The following is a 17988-nucleotide window of genomic DNA, read 5'->3' as shown; positions in this document are numbered from 1 at the left end:
ACTGATTGGCTCACATTCTGAGAACAGAATGTAAGGTTTGTGTAAACTTAATAAAGCTGATTTATATTTAATATGATTCTACTTATATTTGTTCTTAAATATTTGGTCAGTTTAAGGTTTGGAATGTGTAGTTTCAATCTGTATACTTGTGTGTGTGTATATTGCTTTCTCTACTTTTTATATGATTCATGGAGAAGGCCCTGATGCCTGCAGAAGATGGAAGTGACTCATGAGAACTGACCCACTTTTCAAAGAGAGCAAATCTGTGATATCTAGATCATGAGCATTAAGAATGAGTATCAGTGATACTATTGTAGGCGTGTCTTGCATAACTGGGTTTTAGTGTGAGTAAGCCAATAATTGTAAGCACACATCCATATTGTACACAGCGCTTGTTATGGTTTTAAATTGTTTTATTTTTTCTATATCATGTTATTTGCACAACCTGTCTCTCGGAAATAATCTCCATAAGATACATTATAAACATGTGTAATCGCAATAAATTTCCAGGCGGTGTGCTCTCAGTGTGTGTGATTTAGGTTTGGGTTTCTGTAATTAACATGTGCTTTAGTAAATCATTGAACATTAAGGACAAACACCTTTAATATATGTTGTGTAATATGGTAATTAATTATTAAAGCCTGATTTTTAATTATGTATTGATGTGAAAACAACAGGACTCAAAGAATCTAAATGTTCAAAATGAAATTTTATTAAAACAATTATCATTATTACATTTAGCACTAATATTAATCTTTTAAATACATTTATATAATATGCCAAGAAGTAGAGTATATGTGCTGCCAATTTATAAAAAAAATAATCAAGTTTCATTACCTTACTTTATACATGTTTGTGGCTTACCACTGAGCATCCTGTAGTATTTATGGATACAGGATACAGTTGGACACACCGCTTGTGCCTGTCACATTTCTGTTTGTTGTTGCTGTAACACCCACGTCTTTGGTGTCATGCTTGCATTCTGCTTCATTCTGCCAACTGACACCTGGTTTTGAGGATTTTCTTGGTGGTCATTATTATCTATGACTAATTTTTTTTAATTAGTGTTTTTGTTTCTTGTGCTTTGCATTGTTGTCATTTGGTGTCCCATGCATATATAATTCCTCTCAGTGCCTCATTCACTTATCACAATTGCAGGTATGTACAGTCATGGTTTACTTTATTAAGACCACCTGTACATGTATACACCTGTACATTCATGCTGTTATCCAATTAGCAATACTGCATACAATTGTTTAGACACTGGTCAGGTAATGGAGAATTCTCCATCAGAATGAAGAAAAATGTATATTACACACAACTTAAAGTTTACTGAGAGTTTACACATCATGGTGCAAAAAACACCAAAAAAACAACCTTTGCACTGAGGGTTTGCAGATGCTCAAACCAGTCTATCTGGCATACTAACATCCATGCATATGCAGGTGTACAGGTTTCTATTAAAGTGGATGGTGAATGAATATTTTAAAATGCTAAAGATTTTCTGGATATGTAGAGACGTTCTGAAGATGTTCTGGCATGTCTTACTGTCATTCATGAATTATTAACCTGTTCTCTGCATATATTAAAATTCTATAGAAGTCTCCCAGCGTTCCTCACATTTTGTTGCATTTATTTTAGTATTTGGGGCCCTATTTCTAACTTGTACATCGAAATGCAATGAAAAAGGACTTTAATATTTAGTACAATATTTAGTATTTTAAAATTAGTTTTAGCCACTTTGTGACTTTCAGTTTCTTGTGGTGCACAATGCTCAGGAAGTGTTTTTGGCACCTTTTTGTGTTAAAGCATGCCAGTATAGTCTCTAGGGCTGCATCCAGAGAAGAGCTCATAATCAAAGCCTAGTCTGACCTGAGCCATCTCCTATAGCAACTGAGTAACTGATGCTTTTACAAAAGGATTCTGACAGACCACAATATCAAACGCACTGCTGGGCACACTCCTGAATACATCTAAATAGAGTCTGAAGGAGAGACTCTAAAATACGATAATGAACCTGATCATATTCCATTTAATCACCACTTTATAGAAAAGAAAAATGCATTTTGAAATGAAATTACTAATTACCTGGCATGCAACATTTGTCATTTGTGCTGCTTTTGCCAGAGTAGCATTAGTTTGTTTATAGAATAATAACAGAAAATGTTTTCTACATCACCACTGTTCATTTACATTTGACACAACGCAGATATTGTCTAAGAGAAGGACAAGGGTGAAAGAGTGGCTCAGACTATATAGCATGGAGAAAGTCACAGAGAAAGTTCACTCAGTTCATTAGCTGTTATTTATTTTTTATTTTTTGCTTCTTTTTTTTTTTGCATCAGGTATAAAATTATTTTTAAAAAGACCAATGTTTCTGAGATGAAAACCACAATGCTAGCAATAGCTTCGAACAGGAGATGAAGGGCAATCACTAAACTGAAAACCAAGGTCTCTCACTGCTGTCCATGATCGTTCTTCTTACTTGCTTATTGTGAAATCAATGAAAGAAATGAAGTCTGATAGATTGGGGTAAAGGATTCTAGACATTTTACTGAAGAGGTTCTATTTGTCTCCTGCAGACAGTATCTAGTTTAGTTATGGATTAGAGACAATGGCATTGAGTAAAAGACAGGAGGTGGAGCTGGAGGTAGCACAGCTGAAGATGTTGAGGTTTTCGTTAGGAGTGATGAGGATGGACAGGATTAGAAATGAGTTTATTAGGGACAGCACATGTAGGACGTTTTGGAGACAAGGTGAGGGAGGCGCGATTGAGATGGTTTGGACATGTGCAGAGGAGGGACATGGGTTATATCAGTAGGAGAATGGTGAGAATGGAGCCACCAGGAAGGAGGAAACGAGGAAGACCAAGGAGGAGGTTTATGGATGTGGTGAAGGAAGACATGCAGGTATTTGGTTTGAAAGAGGCAGATGTGGAGGACGGGGATATGGAGACGGATGATCCGCTGTGGTGACCCCTAATGGAAGAAGCCGAAAGAAGAAGAAGAATTTAGCAAGGTTGAAAGACTATCACTTAGTTCGATATTGTCTAACATATCTTAAATTGCATGTTTGTTCAATATCCGAGGGTGGCAGCTTTCCTCCACTTTTTTTTATTCAAACAAACACTGATTCTCTCTAATGCCCATTACTTCATCAGGTGGAATCAGAAGATAAACTAACTGAAGTCATATTGTCCCAGATACAGTAAAAGTGTTTTTTAGGAGAAATTTAGGTATTAATGTGTATTAATATTTACTATAATAAGTGGATCATGTTATATTGTAATGAACCCTATTCAAGTCTAAAATAGACACGAGTCTTGTTATCGTGAATATCACAGGAGCTTTGAGGATGGATTTGGACTGTATTTAATGTCAACAGTCTGCTACAATGACTCAGGACTGCAGTTTGCATCTGATCACTATCACTGCAAACCTCAACATTGTTTAGCAGTAATAAATGGACATTCTGTGCCACCCAGATGAGAATGGGTTCCCTCTTGAATCTGGTTCCTCTCAAGCTTTCTTCCTTATTCCATCTCAGGAAGTTTTTCCTTGCCACAGTCACCAGTCACAGTCACGGTTCAAGACACTTTTGCTTGAACATATGTACTGAGGTTTATCTTTATTTATTTTTTGTACTTTTTTAAGCTCACAAGCTGAATACTGTGAAACTCTGGGTGAATCAGCTACCTAACAGTCACTTTAGACTCTTTGTCTGATACATTAAGTGTTGTTTAACTTGGCCTTTTATAAGACTGTGAGCTTTGTTTCAAAAAGTAAGTGCAGCACCTTACTGTGTAGAATGGATATCATTCCAAAAGGGCCAATAGCTGCATTTTTGTTGTATGGATTTGTTGAGCACCACCTAGTCTTGCAGCAGTTTAGTGGCCAATGCTTGTTGTGAGATACATCCTATTTTGGGGCAGGGCTAGTGCATCCTGCAAAATATGACACTTTTGTAATTGTCACATCTCAGCAATGTTATTCATGACAAAGGTTAGTAGCAAAAAAAAATCACTTAATCGCTCATATTAAATAATTATTGCCAGATATATCTATATTCTCAAGTATGCCTCAGTAATATCTTCTTAATTCCAAAGTGTAGAAGATGTATATATTCGAGGAAGTAGTGGCTGCATTCAGTGGAAGTTAAGATCTAGGAAATATCTGGTGATGTAGATTGCTGTACTAAAACATTGCTGATTGTGGTTCTTGATTGACTAAAGTTTTCGAGTTTAAGGAGTAAAATTATAAACATGTAAACTTTATAATATAAAGTCTATATAAACATAAACTTTATCTGTGGTTCTTGATTGACTAAAGTTTTCGAGTTTAAGGAGTACAATTATAAACATGTAAAGTTTATAATATAAAGTCTATATAAACATAAACTTTCTTTTTTCATCTGCTTTTTTGATATCACCACTACCAGGAATAGAACATTTTATATATAACTTTTCATAATATGAGCTAGTATGGTACACATATGTAGATTCTGTTTAATTGTTGATGTCATATGGTGTCACTGTTTAAGGCACAGAATTAACTGCATGTACTATGAGCATTTGCTCGTAATGATGTGCACATGTGTAAGCGCAAGTGTGTTTGTGTGTGTGTGTGTGTGTGTGTGTGTGTGTGTGTGTGTGTGTGTGTGTGTGTGTGTGTGTGTGTGTCTGAGTATGTAGTTCTTAGTAGAGTGCTTGATTTGATAAATGAGACACATGGGGGGTATATTGTAGTCTTAATGTATCTCTGTGCTTGCCTAAATTAAATATCTCATTCAAAGCCTTTGGGTAGGAGGATGGGATTTCGAAAGTAAATCTTTCACAGGTCCTCCCTGACCCAGATTCTCTCAATTTTTATTGGATAATGAATTCTGCTGTTTATCAGACATATAGGCATAGTCTTTTAGGCATAAATGTTACAATGCAGAACTACTTATATTCTATAGCATCTTGACAATCTACCTACCAAAATGGTTTAAGAAAATCTACAGAGACATTAACAAGGGTTCATGATTGACCTGTCGACCTTGAAGATTGAACTGCTGCACTTTGCTGGCCATTAATGCATACTGTTCATTAAATTGCTTTAGTCTGTGTATATAAATAAAATATTTCTGCTTTTAAATGCTAGTAATAGAACAGGATAATGAATTGTATGTTTTACTTGAATAGACATGTTAATAATTTACAAAGGTTTATAGCTTTAAGGAATCACTTATTAAATTATTCATTGATTTTCTGTAATGGTTTATTCTGTTTATTATCCCAGTCCATCTGGTGCATTTTGGCAACACGCAGAAGGTCAGGGCATTAGAATCCCCCAGATGGAGCGCCTTTACATCTCAATGCATTGTGAACATTCACAATTAGACAAGCATTCAGACCTAGGGCCAGTTTAAAATAGCCAGGTGCAAGCATTTGGACATTGGGAGAAAATCTGAGAACCAACACACATCCCATTCAGCATGGAGTGTTAAAAAATAAGAATTATTTCAAATAATTATTTCCTGAAGCCTCAAACAGTAAATAAAATACATAAAATATGTATTGAAATTTTTGATATTTTTCAGTCCTTGTTACACTTTACTGCACTGTCCACACACTGTCCTATCTTTAATCTACCCCTATACTTATTTAGTCATTTGTCTATTTCCTATTTCACTTGCAACATTTCCTTAGCTCTTTGACATTTATGTAATCGCTTCACATCCGGGTGTCTCACAGCAACCACTGTTATATATGTTTTTATAACAGTACACCCTTTTATGTAGATCTTGGTGAAATGTGAATAAAAAAAGCATTAAAAAATGTACTTGATGATGAAACGTGTCTCAATTAGTAAAACGGTCTAAAAAGGTCTCTTCGAACCAGCTATATTCTTGCTAATATTTAAAAGGAATGGTACTACAATAATGGAGCATTCAAGAATCTTTTTATTGTTATTACTTAGCAATGATGCATCAGCTACTGCTTGGACAAAAAAACACACTGCCTGGGTAAATAAAACAGGATATTAATAAATGTACTATGAGTAAATTTGGAGTAAACATGAGTAATGATGAGTAAACCTGCTGGACTCATTAAACTAGGAAAGGTTTGATGACCTTTGAAGCTGAAAACTGGCATAGAAAATGATACATATAAAAGGAATATAAAATACTAGTTATTGAGGAAATAAATAATCTTTCAAAAATAATAAAAATAAATGTTTCATTTTTACCTCAATTTCAGAAGCACTCAATATTACTCAATTCACCCACTTACCCATATTCAGTAACTGTATCGGGTTTGTGGTGGAACCTGTTTAAAAATTCCCCCCCAGACTTGATGCCAGTCCACTGCAGGGTTTCATTCACACACTCACTCACACACTGTAGCATCTGTATATCGGCATGCTTCTGGACAATGGGAGGAATGTGTGAACCTTTGAAGAACAAGCAAAAATCTACACAGACAATAATTTAAGTTCAGTATTGAAAATCAGAGGAATGCTCTCGAATGCACCACTGTATTACTCGATTGGCATATTGAAATAAAAAAATACAATGATTCATTTGATTTTGCTGTCAGCCTCCTTACAATATCAATAAACACTGTTTGGACAAATACAAAAGAGAAAATGAATCTTTATTTGAGCTGGTGGTTGACAGGGAAAGTCTTCTTGCTATTTATTTATCACAGTGACAGCTGCAGATTGCTGTTTTTGCTTCTTTCTATTACAGTGATTCATGCCTGTTTCCAAAGATGTATATACTCTAGCTATCTGTCTGTTTCAATTTTGTGAAACATACAAACATGCAAAAAAGTAAGAATAGATTAATATCAAAGAGATTGTAGCTATTTTGGGTAAAATGCTTTCTGATATATTGTTTGATTTTCCTTATATACACATGACATAACATTTGAATGTCTTTTAAAACTCACAGTAAAGGAACTTTATGAAGATAATTAATAGATAATTTAATCTAGTTTTCGCTGGCAGCGTTGGAAACCAGCCCAGGCCTTGAACCTTCCGTTTTATCGCCTCTCATCCTCAGATACATAACACCACTATATAACACTGGAATTGAGAGGGAGCTGGTCTATTATACTGACAGAGAGAGACAGATTAATCTATAGGAATGGGATCCCTTAACCATAACTCCAGCATGACCTTCACATTTCATCTTAGAGCCACATGCGATTTTAAGATGCAGACACACCCCCAATATTCATACAGTATACTCTGCATTCACCACTGCATTCTGAATTCTCCATTTTCCATATTTGTTGGAATATGGCCTGTCCTGACAAGCTAACTTTTGTAAATATATCATTAATTAGCTATTTAAGAAGGTCTTCACAATGACAAAGTAAGACGTGTGTGTGTGTGTGTGTGTGTGTGTGTGTGTGTGTGTGTGTGTGTGTGTGTGTGTGTGTGTGTGTGTGAAAGAGATCTTACGGTTAGTGTCTGTTGACAAACTGTCACCTCTAATTCTCGTGTCAATTGATCCGTGTCATGTTTGTTTTGTTGGATGCTGTTGCAGCACCTTGTGGATGTTCCTATCATTAGTTTACTGTCAGCTGCCATGATAGATCATAGTCTGGTAGGGTCAGAAAGAAAGCATTTAGCAATTTCTGCCTTTTATTTTAAAGGCTTAAAGTGCTTAAAGTCCCAAAATATAAGCACAATTATACCAGCTCTGTTCTGTTTTGAGTAGCTAAATCAAAGAGCGAGTAGCCAATCACTTGGATTCAACAATCAATTAATAAATCAAAAGCTGCAAGCTGGAATGAATAAATGGAACTTCCAAAAAAAGCACACATAATGCTGCATTGTCTGTGATTAAATAAACATACCACCATACTTTGTTGCTATTGTTGGTGACCAAATCACTTTGCTTCTCATTACATTGCACTTATGTGACACAGTAGCAGGAAGTCCTTCATTTTTGATGAGAGATGGCTATTTCCAGAGACTGTAGGCGAAACAAGCATTCGCAATACAAAATGGACACAGGGAACAACTTGGCAAAGTTGGACAAAATGAACTCTGTTTATGAGGTTTAACTTCAGTTTCCTGTTGAAAAAGAATTCATGGCATTCCAAACATATCCTCTTTGTAATGCTTATTTGTTGGATTGTAGAAGTCTCCTTCAGATCTTCATTCTGATTACTTCAACCAGACATGCCTGAGAGCCAAGGTCAGAAGTAGTCTACAGGATATGACTTTTCCTTGCAACCCAAAACAATGACATTCCTCTGTCCCAAGAGGCCTTCTTTAAGGTACAAAATACAAACAAACAGGGATTTAAAATAATAATAATGATAAATGTATTCTACAAATTGATGCACTGCATGTATATATTGTTCACACATTCATTTTCTTGCAGAGTTTTATTTTTCGTTAGTGGAATTTTTATTTTGAGCATTTAAACATCGCTTAAAAGGATAAAGAATGCAACAAAAAGTAATGTGTCCAGAAAAGGTTGATTGAACATGTGTTTTTAACACTAAAGTAAACAGCTGGATAGGTTTATACATTATACAGTCCGCTTTCTAAAACATTTGGCAAGTTTATCCAAAGGGTCTTTTCAGAATATATTTCACAATACATTTGAGGGTTAAAAGCCATGCTCAAGGACCAAACAAAGGCTATGAGGTGGCCCAAGATTTTGAAATCACCAAATCCATCATCTATAATAGCATTGCATTGTTCATGTATCTGCACACAGCACACAGAAATTATTATTTTTTTTCCATATCTGAGCCTGACATGATATTGCACTCCTGAAGCAGATAGGGCTAAGAAACAGATAACCAGGAATCTTAACTGTTGAGCCACAACTTTTCTATGTTTATTTTGTGCCACAGCACCTAAGTAAACTTTTGGTATTTTATGATCCACCACTTTCAAACAGCATAATCATTTTGTTGGTAGGCTCCAGCTAGAGGCAGAGCTTTATCTTATATAGCCAGACAGATACAATACTCTTCAAATTACTGTAGTGTTTGGGACTCCAATCCCATCTCAGTCTTTCAGTCTAGGCTGAAATCCTCTTTGTTTAGTCAAACTTTTGTTAATAGATGATTATATTTGTCAAGTTTTTAAATATATGCACAGCTCTGGAGGTTGTTCATGGGCATACAGGGTTCTGGCAAACTGGGATGTTTGGATTATGAACAAAACCCCACCCCAACACATGATCACACTTTCACTAAGGTTGATGTGTGAGTGCCTGGCTGCCTTCTGGCTCTCCTTTTTAGTTATTCTGTCAAAGCTTAAAACAATTACCTGATTGCATTCTGCACACAATGTACTTGATGTTCTTGAGCCATTACAGTAGAAGAATATAGCTAACAACCTGTGTTATCCTCCCATCCCCCACCTCTCTCACTCTCTCTGAGCTATACATGCTACTTCTGAGACGAAAATGGCCCTGACTTCCTCTGCTCTCCAGACCTGCCTCATCCATTCTGATGCCCCACTTCTGCTTGGAGCCAAGCCTCACTCACCTGAAAATCATTCACTGCTGCTGAAGTGCATAGCCTACAGATCACCATAGTTTTACTGTATTATAGAATTTACAGTAGTTAGGTTCCCTGGTGGTCTAGTGGTTAGGATGCGGCGCTCTCACCGCTGCGCCCGGGTTCGATCCCCGGTCAGGGAACCAACCCCAGCCACTCTTAGTGCCGGTCCCAAGCCCGGATAAATGGGGAGGGCGGCGACCAGTTTGACAGAACCAGATTCTTTATTTGATCTCTGCGCTTTTTCTCACACACACGCACACACTCTTCTGTCACTCTTCTTATGCTTTTCCCCCACTCACTGCAACAGAGAACACTGATTAGACTAATTCACAACAAGTGTGTGATTCTTACTGCTTATCTCTCCAGCCTCGCTCTTCATTTACAAAACGGTGCCCCCCACCCCCTGCCACACCTACCGTTTCTCAGATTTCCATAGATTGTACACATTTTACCAAAGTTAGAAATGTGGCAATCTATAATCACTTTCAACCTATTTACATTTTTGGACTACTGATTTTTTTCCATGCCGTTTTATTCACTGCTTAGATTTATTTTTATGTTCCTAGCTTAAAGGCAGCTGTGATTGCTGATACTGTATCTGACTTACTGGCTGGTGTGACCTTGAAAAATGTGAGGGTGTAATGATCTCCCCTGTCTTTCACCCAGCTGCTGATGCAATGATCCCAACCCTATTGATTTCTTGCTGTGTTAACCAGTGATTAGCCACAATTGCAAATGAGAAAGTGTTCAGGTTTATATTATCCAGACAGAACGGGTGTAAATGTGCCATTCAGCTATTTTATCAGCTGCTAACTCATTAAATCTTCCATTTTTATTTTGAATCTTAGTATGAATGTTAATTAAAAATGTGTTGAAACCAATTATTCTGTCTTAATGTGTGTAACATTGTGCACATTCTTTAATTTATTGTATTCTGGTGTGCACATTTTCTATACTATGTGTCTGTCCATTTACAGGTGATCGCTCCACTTATATTAAAACCTCATTAAATAAGTATGGCCATGCAATATTGAGCAGGAGGCATTGGCAGAAAGCCCTCTTAATAACCAATCTCTGTGATGTCTTCCTGCAAAGGCATTTAAATCACTTCTATTGGTTTCTAGTAAATGCTGATGATCACTTAACCAGTTGAGGTGTCACTTGCTCAGATGTGTGAATCTGTATGCACTGGTAAAATGTATGTTAATTGGTTTCTATATCTAATCTATTATTATTAATATAAGCTTAGATATGATTAGATGAGAATGGCATACACAATCAGCTTATTGAGGCATGCATACATTCATATCTCTTACAGGCAAAACTGAATGTAGTTTAATACTGTATAGCTGCATATATTCCAAATATACATTAAAATAATGTTCAGGTCTAAATAAAAAGTGACATGGTGATGCAGTGTGGTGCTGACTCACTCCACCAGGGTCCCTGGTTTGAACATAGCTCAGATTAGCTACATTATGTTGTTGTCCCCATGCCTGAATAGGTTTTCTTCTAGGTTCTACAGCTTCCTCCCACCTCCCTGCTAAATTTCTTCTAGGTGTGAATGAGTGTGGGCATAATGCCATGCAATGGACTGACATCCCATTTGGGGTAAATTCTCTCAACTTGTGCCCAGTGCTTTCAGTATATTGGTATATCTATTTCAGTGCCTTTGTGATCCTTCAAGAATAAAATGGTTACTAAAAATAAATGAATGTAACTAAATAGGAAATGTAGTGCAGAGACTTTTCATTAAAGTATTGCATATGGTACTGAATAACTTGTAACAATAAGAAGAATACAATTACCTTTTTATACCCCTAAAGATTTTGAGAGTTAATCTTGTTTGCTGTGTTAAATAAGATGATGAATGTAAGAACAAGTTAGCTAACAATGATCTTTAGGTGTATATAGCTACTCGGTCAGGTTCCGAGTAGATTTTAAAGTTCTCATGCTTACATACAAGGCACTGCATGGTCTTGCCCCCCAGTATCTGTCTGCACTTTTAACTGTATACACACCCAAGCGTATCTTACGCTCTTCACAAGCAGGACTATTGGTTGTTCCACAGACACGGCGACAGTAGGGGATAGGGCTTTTTCTTCGTATGCACCAAGACTTTGGAATTCACTCCCTCCTCACATCAGAGACGCACAGAACTTCAGTACTTTCAAATCCCTTTTAAAAACTCATTTTTTTATGGTTGCTTTTTTTTTTTTACATTTTGATTTTGTGTGTAATTATAAGTATGTGTGTATTATTTGCTCTATTTTGTGTGTGTTGTGTTCTTGTTTGCCTGTATGTAAAGCGCCTTGAGAAGCTACTTTAAAGGCGCTATATAAAAATAAGGTTATTATTATTATTATTATTCATTACTCTCTCTCTCTCCTACAATTAGGTTCAAAGCAAAATCTTTTTTAATGCAATCCTGGCCATCCCTGACCGCACACTGTATCTATTGTGTGCATGTATTTATTCTAAAAGATTACTTTAAATTACTGTTTACACTGGTGACATACAGTACCAGTAAAAAGTTTGAACACACCTTTTCCTTCTGTGCTTTTTTCTAAATTGTACATTAATACTGAAGACATTCAAACTATGAAAGTACACATATGGAATTATGTAGTAAACAAAAACGTGTTAAATAAACCCAGAATATATTTTATATTTTTGATTACAATAGCCCACTTTTGCTATAATAGCAGCTTTTTACATTCTTGGAATTCTCTACATCAGCCTCATAAGGTAGTCACTTGGAATGGTTTCCAGAGGTTTTAAGTGCTTGTTGGCTGGTTTTCCTTTACTCTCCGTACCAACTCATTCATTTCAACTGGATTTAGATCTGGTGATTATGCAGACCAGGTCATTTAATGCAGCACTCCATCATTCTCTTTGTTGAACAAATAGCTTTGACATAACATAGAGCTGTGTTTTGGGTCATTGTCCTGTTGGAAAACACATTATGGTCCCACTGAAGTGCAAAAATGATGAGATGCCATGTCCTTGCAAAATGCTGTGGTATCCATGCTGTTTAAGTGTGACCTCAATTTTAATTAAAACAACTACGATGTCACCATCACACCTTATCCATGCTTCATAATGGGAACCAAATATTTAGGAGCTGTCATTTTACCCTCTGTACATATAACAAGCTCTCTCTGTGTGTGTGTGTGTGTATATATATATATATATATATATTTATTTTTTTATTTTTTTTCTTCTTCTTCTTTTTCTTCTTCTTCTTATTGTTATTATTATTTCTGCTTCTCCCATTAGGGGTTGCCACAGCAGATCATCCGTCTCCATACCCCCCTGTCCTCTACATCTGCCTCTTTCAAACCAACTACCTGCATGTCTTCCCTCACCATATCCATAAACCTCCTCCTTGGTCTTCCTCTTTTCCTCCTTCCTGGTGGCTCCATCCTCATCATTCTCCTACCGATATACCCCATGTCCCTCCTCTGCACATGTACAAACCATCTTAATCTCACCCCCCTCACCTTGTCTCCATGCGCTGTCCATCTAATAAACTCGTTTCTTATCCTGTCCATCCTCATCTTCAGCACTGCTACCTCCAGCTCCACCTCCTGTCTTTTAGTCAGTGCCACTGTCTCTAAACCATACAACATACCAGGTCTCACCACAGTCCTATATACTTTCCCTTTTATTATTGCAGATACCCTTTTATCACTATATATATAAAGTTGTTCAAATTTTCCATATTCAAGTTTTAAACTTTTAAGTGTGAAAAAAAAAACGAAACAATAATTTGCTATTACAGGGGACACCCTGGATATGGTGGCAACCGTTTACAGGGCAAGTGCACACAGGCACAAGATTTTTGCAATGCCAACAGTGCAGTTCTTTGGATTGATAGAGGAAACGGGAATACCCTGAGGAATCGCCCGTAAACAAACACAGAACATGCAGTAGGCGCACAGACTAGAAGTGGTTTTCAAACACCCAACCACAAAGATGTAAGATAAACATCCTAACCACTAAGCCACAGTGACTCACCCCACACCTAGTATGTCATTTAATTATGTATTTCCAATCACATTTCTCTTTTGGGTTTGGGGCTTTGTCAGTGAAACTGTATTAAATAACATTACTCATACCAAACAGAAAAGGAGACACTCAATATTTTTAATTGTGCATTGCATGACATTAAAATAAATGGAACATTCTTTGAATTATTATCATATGTATGAATTATTATCAAATTGCTAAAATGCAGTTCCTGAAATAAATAAATAAAAGTGTAGTTGATAGATGGCCATTGGCTATATGGCGATGGTCGCCTTATTATCGCCTTATTCTGTGATACTGGGCTGGACTATGGGGCTATTACAGCAGTCTGTGTGTGGACTACAGAATGCACGAGTCTAAAATGCAACTGATTTTTATAAACAACGTGTTGATAGCACACCACGATTGTGCTATTTTCCTAATGAAACACAGAAAGAACGATAGATTAAATTTTTTCGTCACTTCTTACTAATTGTGCGCTATTATCTTATTTTTGCATAGAACATAACATTCTGACTGATAAATTAGTCACCTTTTTGGCTTTCCGTTTACGCTTTTCTGAAATGTTTTTTCGCGTTTAGCGTCTTTGGACTGTAGTTATCAAATCTTTAAACAACGTCCAGTCATATTAGTAAGGTGTGTGTGTATGTGTGCTCGACTCTAAACAACGACTTCGGTCTCCATATTGTACAAACACACCGCGTTCTTCAGCTCGCGCGCTTTTCGCCTTTGGGAGTCGCGTCACCATGGAGAGCGCCATCCGGCTGCAGCGCGTTCCCGCGCGCGCGCTGCGTCTCGCCACTCGACCGCTTTCCTCCAAGGGAAAAGCTACAGTCAGCTCTGCGCGCTCAGAGAAAAAAAATCTCCATGTTTTCATTTCGTTATTATTTTGAAGGTATAATCACGCCATGTTCATCTAAACCGCTGTGACGCGCGCTCTGGGTTGGAGGCTGTCTGCCTGCGCAGTGTTGCGCGCTCGACACGAATCGCTTGTCTGCTCTTTCAGCACGTGCACCACTGTTTTTTTTTTTTCACGGCAAACCCGCCACCACTGTCATTGAGAAAATGTCTAGTCCGGTGACTGGAACGATTTGTTTTTGCAAACAGTGGTAGCTTTTTCTTGAGACATTTCTAACGACGCATACCTTTATTCACATTGTATAAACGGGTGTATTTTCATAGAAAAAAAAACGAGACAGTGCATATCGATGTTTATGCCAACTTGGGCTCTGATTTGGTGAGGGTGCGTGTAGCGCACGCGCGCTGTGGGCGGGAGGAGACGTGCGTTTATAAAGGGCGCCGCGCGCGCCGTGGGGCGGCGACACCGTTCGGAAACGGCCGTCGGGATCGCGGAGGACCGAGAGAGAAGGCTAGGGAAGGGATTTTTTTTCCGTAATTCATCTCAACCTGGGTGGGAGAGGCGCGCCTCTCTCGGGCTCCTTGTCGCCTCTCCCAGCCCCCGGTATGGATGAACACTTCAACCTCATAGACTCGCCATCGACGCGCCACAGGGGCAACAACGCCGAGAATCACGGCTACGCGGAGACCGAGAAGGGCAGTATGACGGTGATGGCGACGGAGTTGCTGGAGGAATCGGCCGTGCTGCCCGGCCACCTGTCGCTGGACCGGTATGAGGCTGAGCGCGAGTGCTGCGAGAGAGTGGTCATTAACATCTCGGGTCTGCGCTTCGAGACACAGCTCAAAACTTTCAACCAATTTCCAGACACCTTGCTCGGCGATCCGAAAAAGAGGATGCGCTACTTCGATCCGCTCAGAAACGAGTACTTTTTCGACCGGAATCGTCCAAGCTTCGACGCTATCCTCTACTACTACCAGTCGGGTGGGCGCATCCGGAGACCTGTCAACGTGCCCATTGATATTTTCTCGGAAGAGATCCGGTTTTATCAGCTGGGCGAGGAGGCGATGGAGAAATTTCGTGAGGACGAAGGTTTTATCAAAGAAGAGGAGCGCCCCTTGCCCAACCATGAGTTCCAGAGGCAGGTCTGGCTTTTATTTGAGTACCCGGAGAGCTCAGGCCCCGCCAGGGGCATCGCCATTGTGTCAGTGCTGGTCATTCTGATCTCCATCGTCATTTTCTGTCTGGAAACTTTGCCTGAGTTCAGGGACGATAAGGATCCTGTCACTGTAGCGCCCGTAATAAACGGCACGGGTCCGTACGGACCGAGTTCCTTTACTGACCCGTTTTTTATAATCGAGACGCTTTGCATAATTTGGTTCTCATTCGAGCTTCTTGTGCGCTTCTTCGCCTGCCCCAGCAAAGCCACTTTCTCCAAAAACATTATGAACATAATCGACATCGTGGCCATCATCCCGTACTTCATCACACTGGGGACAGAGTTGGCTGAAAGACAGGGGAACGGGCAGCAGGCCATGTCCCTGGCCATCCTGCGCGTGATCCGCCTAGTGCGCGTGTTCCGCATCTTCAAGCTGTCGCGCCACTCCAAGGGCCTCCAGATTCTTGGACAGACCCTGAAAGCCAGCATGCGAGAACTTGGCTTGCTTATCTTCTTCCTTTTCATCGGCGTTATTTTGTTCTCCAGTGCGGTGTACTTCGCAGAGGCGGACGACCCAGCCTCAAGCTTCAGCAGCATCCCGGACGCGTTCTGGTGGGCCGTGGTTACCATGACTACGGTGGGATACGGAGACATGCACCCGGTGACCATCGGCGGTAAGATCGTCGGCTCGCTATGTGCAATCGCTGGTGTGTTGACGATCGCGCTGCCGGTGCCGGTCATCGTCTCCAACTTCAACTACTTCTACCACCGCGAGACAGACGGCGAGGAGCACGCGCAGTACCTGCACACGGGCAGCTGCGAGCACCTCGACTCCACCGAGGAGATGAAACGGACGCGGAGCACCTCGTCCCTCAGCAAGTCGGAATACATGGTGATCGAGGAAGGAATAAACAGCGGCTTTAAGCAGGCGAACTACACAAACCAAAATAATCAGAACTGCGTGAACATCAAGAAGATTTTCACCGATGTTTAAATCCAACACAGGGACCAGTCTGAGATGTTCCTCAGATCAGTTACACTTTACTTTTGGATTTTCTTCTGGATTTTCTACGCGACCTAAAACCTGTTGGCCTGCAAATGATCATGCATTCTCTAAAAGTGGTTCAAAGTGGACGAAGGGCGGATCAGGGACGTTAAATATCCTGAAAAAATAACCAATAACGGATCGTTTGTGATCGTCAGTCTGCATTTGTTCTCAGTGTTATCTATCTATCTATATATATATTTACTGTACTTATATATATATATATATATATATATATATATATATATATATATATATATATATATATATATATATATATATATAGTCGTCATCATACGTTTTGGCAATATATTACATTCTTACAGATGCCTGTGAATGTGATGAAACGAGGTCACGTGTTAGTGTCACATGCATTTTGTTAGTATCTCTATAAGTGCAGATTCCATTCTAACAAACTGGAACGTGTCAATCAAATCATCAGTCAAATATATATATATAGTCAGCTGTATGTATTTATTAACCAAACCGCCTTCGACCTATGCCAAATAACGTGTTATACAAAATGAAAGGGTGGACTGTTATAGCTCGAAATGCTTTATTTTGTTTAGAAAAAGAAAAAGAAAAAGTGTGTGAAAGCAATGATCACCAAATCAACGTTTAGTGCTGCACCCGGCCATATAAAAAGCTATACCCCAAATTCTATGTATCATTTCCCTTTAGAATTTCCCCCACGATTATCCCTGGGGAAAAAGGACGCAGTAAATGAAATGGCATCAAAATAAGAAGAAACACTGCCGATTCTTGGATAAGGAAATAAAAGAAACACAAGACTGAGTTAAGCATTCGCGGATTCGCCTCCCCGTCGAGACCCCTGGCTCCGCCCTATGATGCAGTCTCCATAGCGACCACAGTTTCCTGGGTAACCCCAGTTAACGTTACCCTCGCTCTCATCACCGTTGCTCCAGCAACGCTCCAGATGGTTCAGAAAGCTCTGCTGGCGCAAACAGCTCAAGACAGACAAATAGAGCCCACACATAGGGCTAACTTGAACTCTTTAAGAAGGTCTTATTATTATTATTATTATTATTATTATTATTATTATTATTATTATTATTATTATTATTAATAATAATAACGTTATATTCTCCAAAAATTATTTAAACTGCTATAAACCTTTAATTCATTCTGAAAGCTCCATTCTTTGTAGATGTCTTTTGACATAAAAGATAACTGCAAGACTGGTTACAGTAACCAAACTTTAATAAAGCAAATGTAGCAGGAGCAGGTGATCAGGTGGGATTGGAGACTCGAAACACAAAAAGCCTCACAATCTCTTGCCTTAAATCAGTGCTGGAGATGTCAAGCTGAGGAAGATGGGCACTGCGTGACTGAGCACCCTCATTACTGAGATTCGC

At 38.8% G+C, this 17988-nt stretch overlaps 1 protein-coding gene across 7 annotated transcripts in view; it reads left to right on the top strand.

The window, feature by feature from the left end:
* Positions 1–17988, top strand: part of kcna3a (potassium voltage-gated channel, shaker-related subfamily, member 3a) — a 47007-nt gene that overhangs the window by 24909 nt on the left and 4110 nt on the right. For 2 of the 7 annotated variants that reach the window (XM_083528194.1, XM_083528191.1), the window contains exons 1-2: positions 13656–16818; positions 16899–17492. The exons of 2 other annotated variants lie outside the window; for them this stretch is intronic. In XM_083528194.1, coding sequence (XP_083384320.1) covers positions 15017–16561 — 1545 coding nt within the window. In that variant the 5' untranslated portion in view covers positions 13656–15016 and the 3' untranslated portion in view covers positions 16562–16818; positions 16899–17492. Of the gene's footprint in view, positions 1–13655; positions 17493–17988 lie in introns of those variants that run through there. 3 more of the 7 variants (XM_083528192.1, XM_083528190.1, XM_083528193.1) reach the window with 2 other exon arrangements.

The sequence above is a fragment of the Silurus aristotelis genome, assembly GCF_946808225.1.
Source record: "Silurus aristotelis genome assembly, chromosome: 2".
Taxonomy (NCBI): domain Eukaryota; kingdom Metazoa; phylum Chordata; class Actinopteri; order Siluriformes; family Siluridae; genus Silurus; species Silurus aristotelis.
The sequence above is the reverse complement of the archived record's forward strand: the minus strand, read 5'-3'. Positions and strand labels throughout refer to the sequence as shown.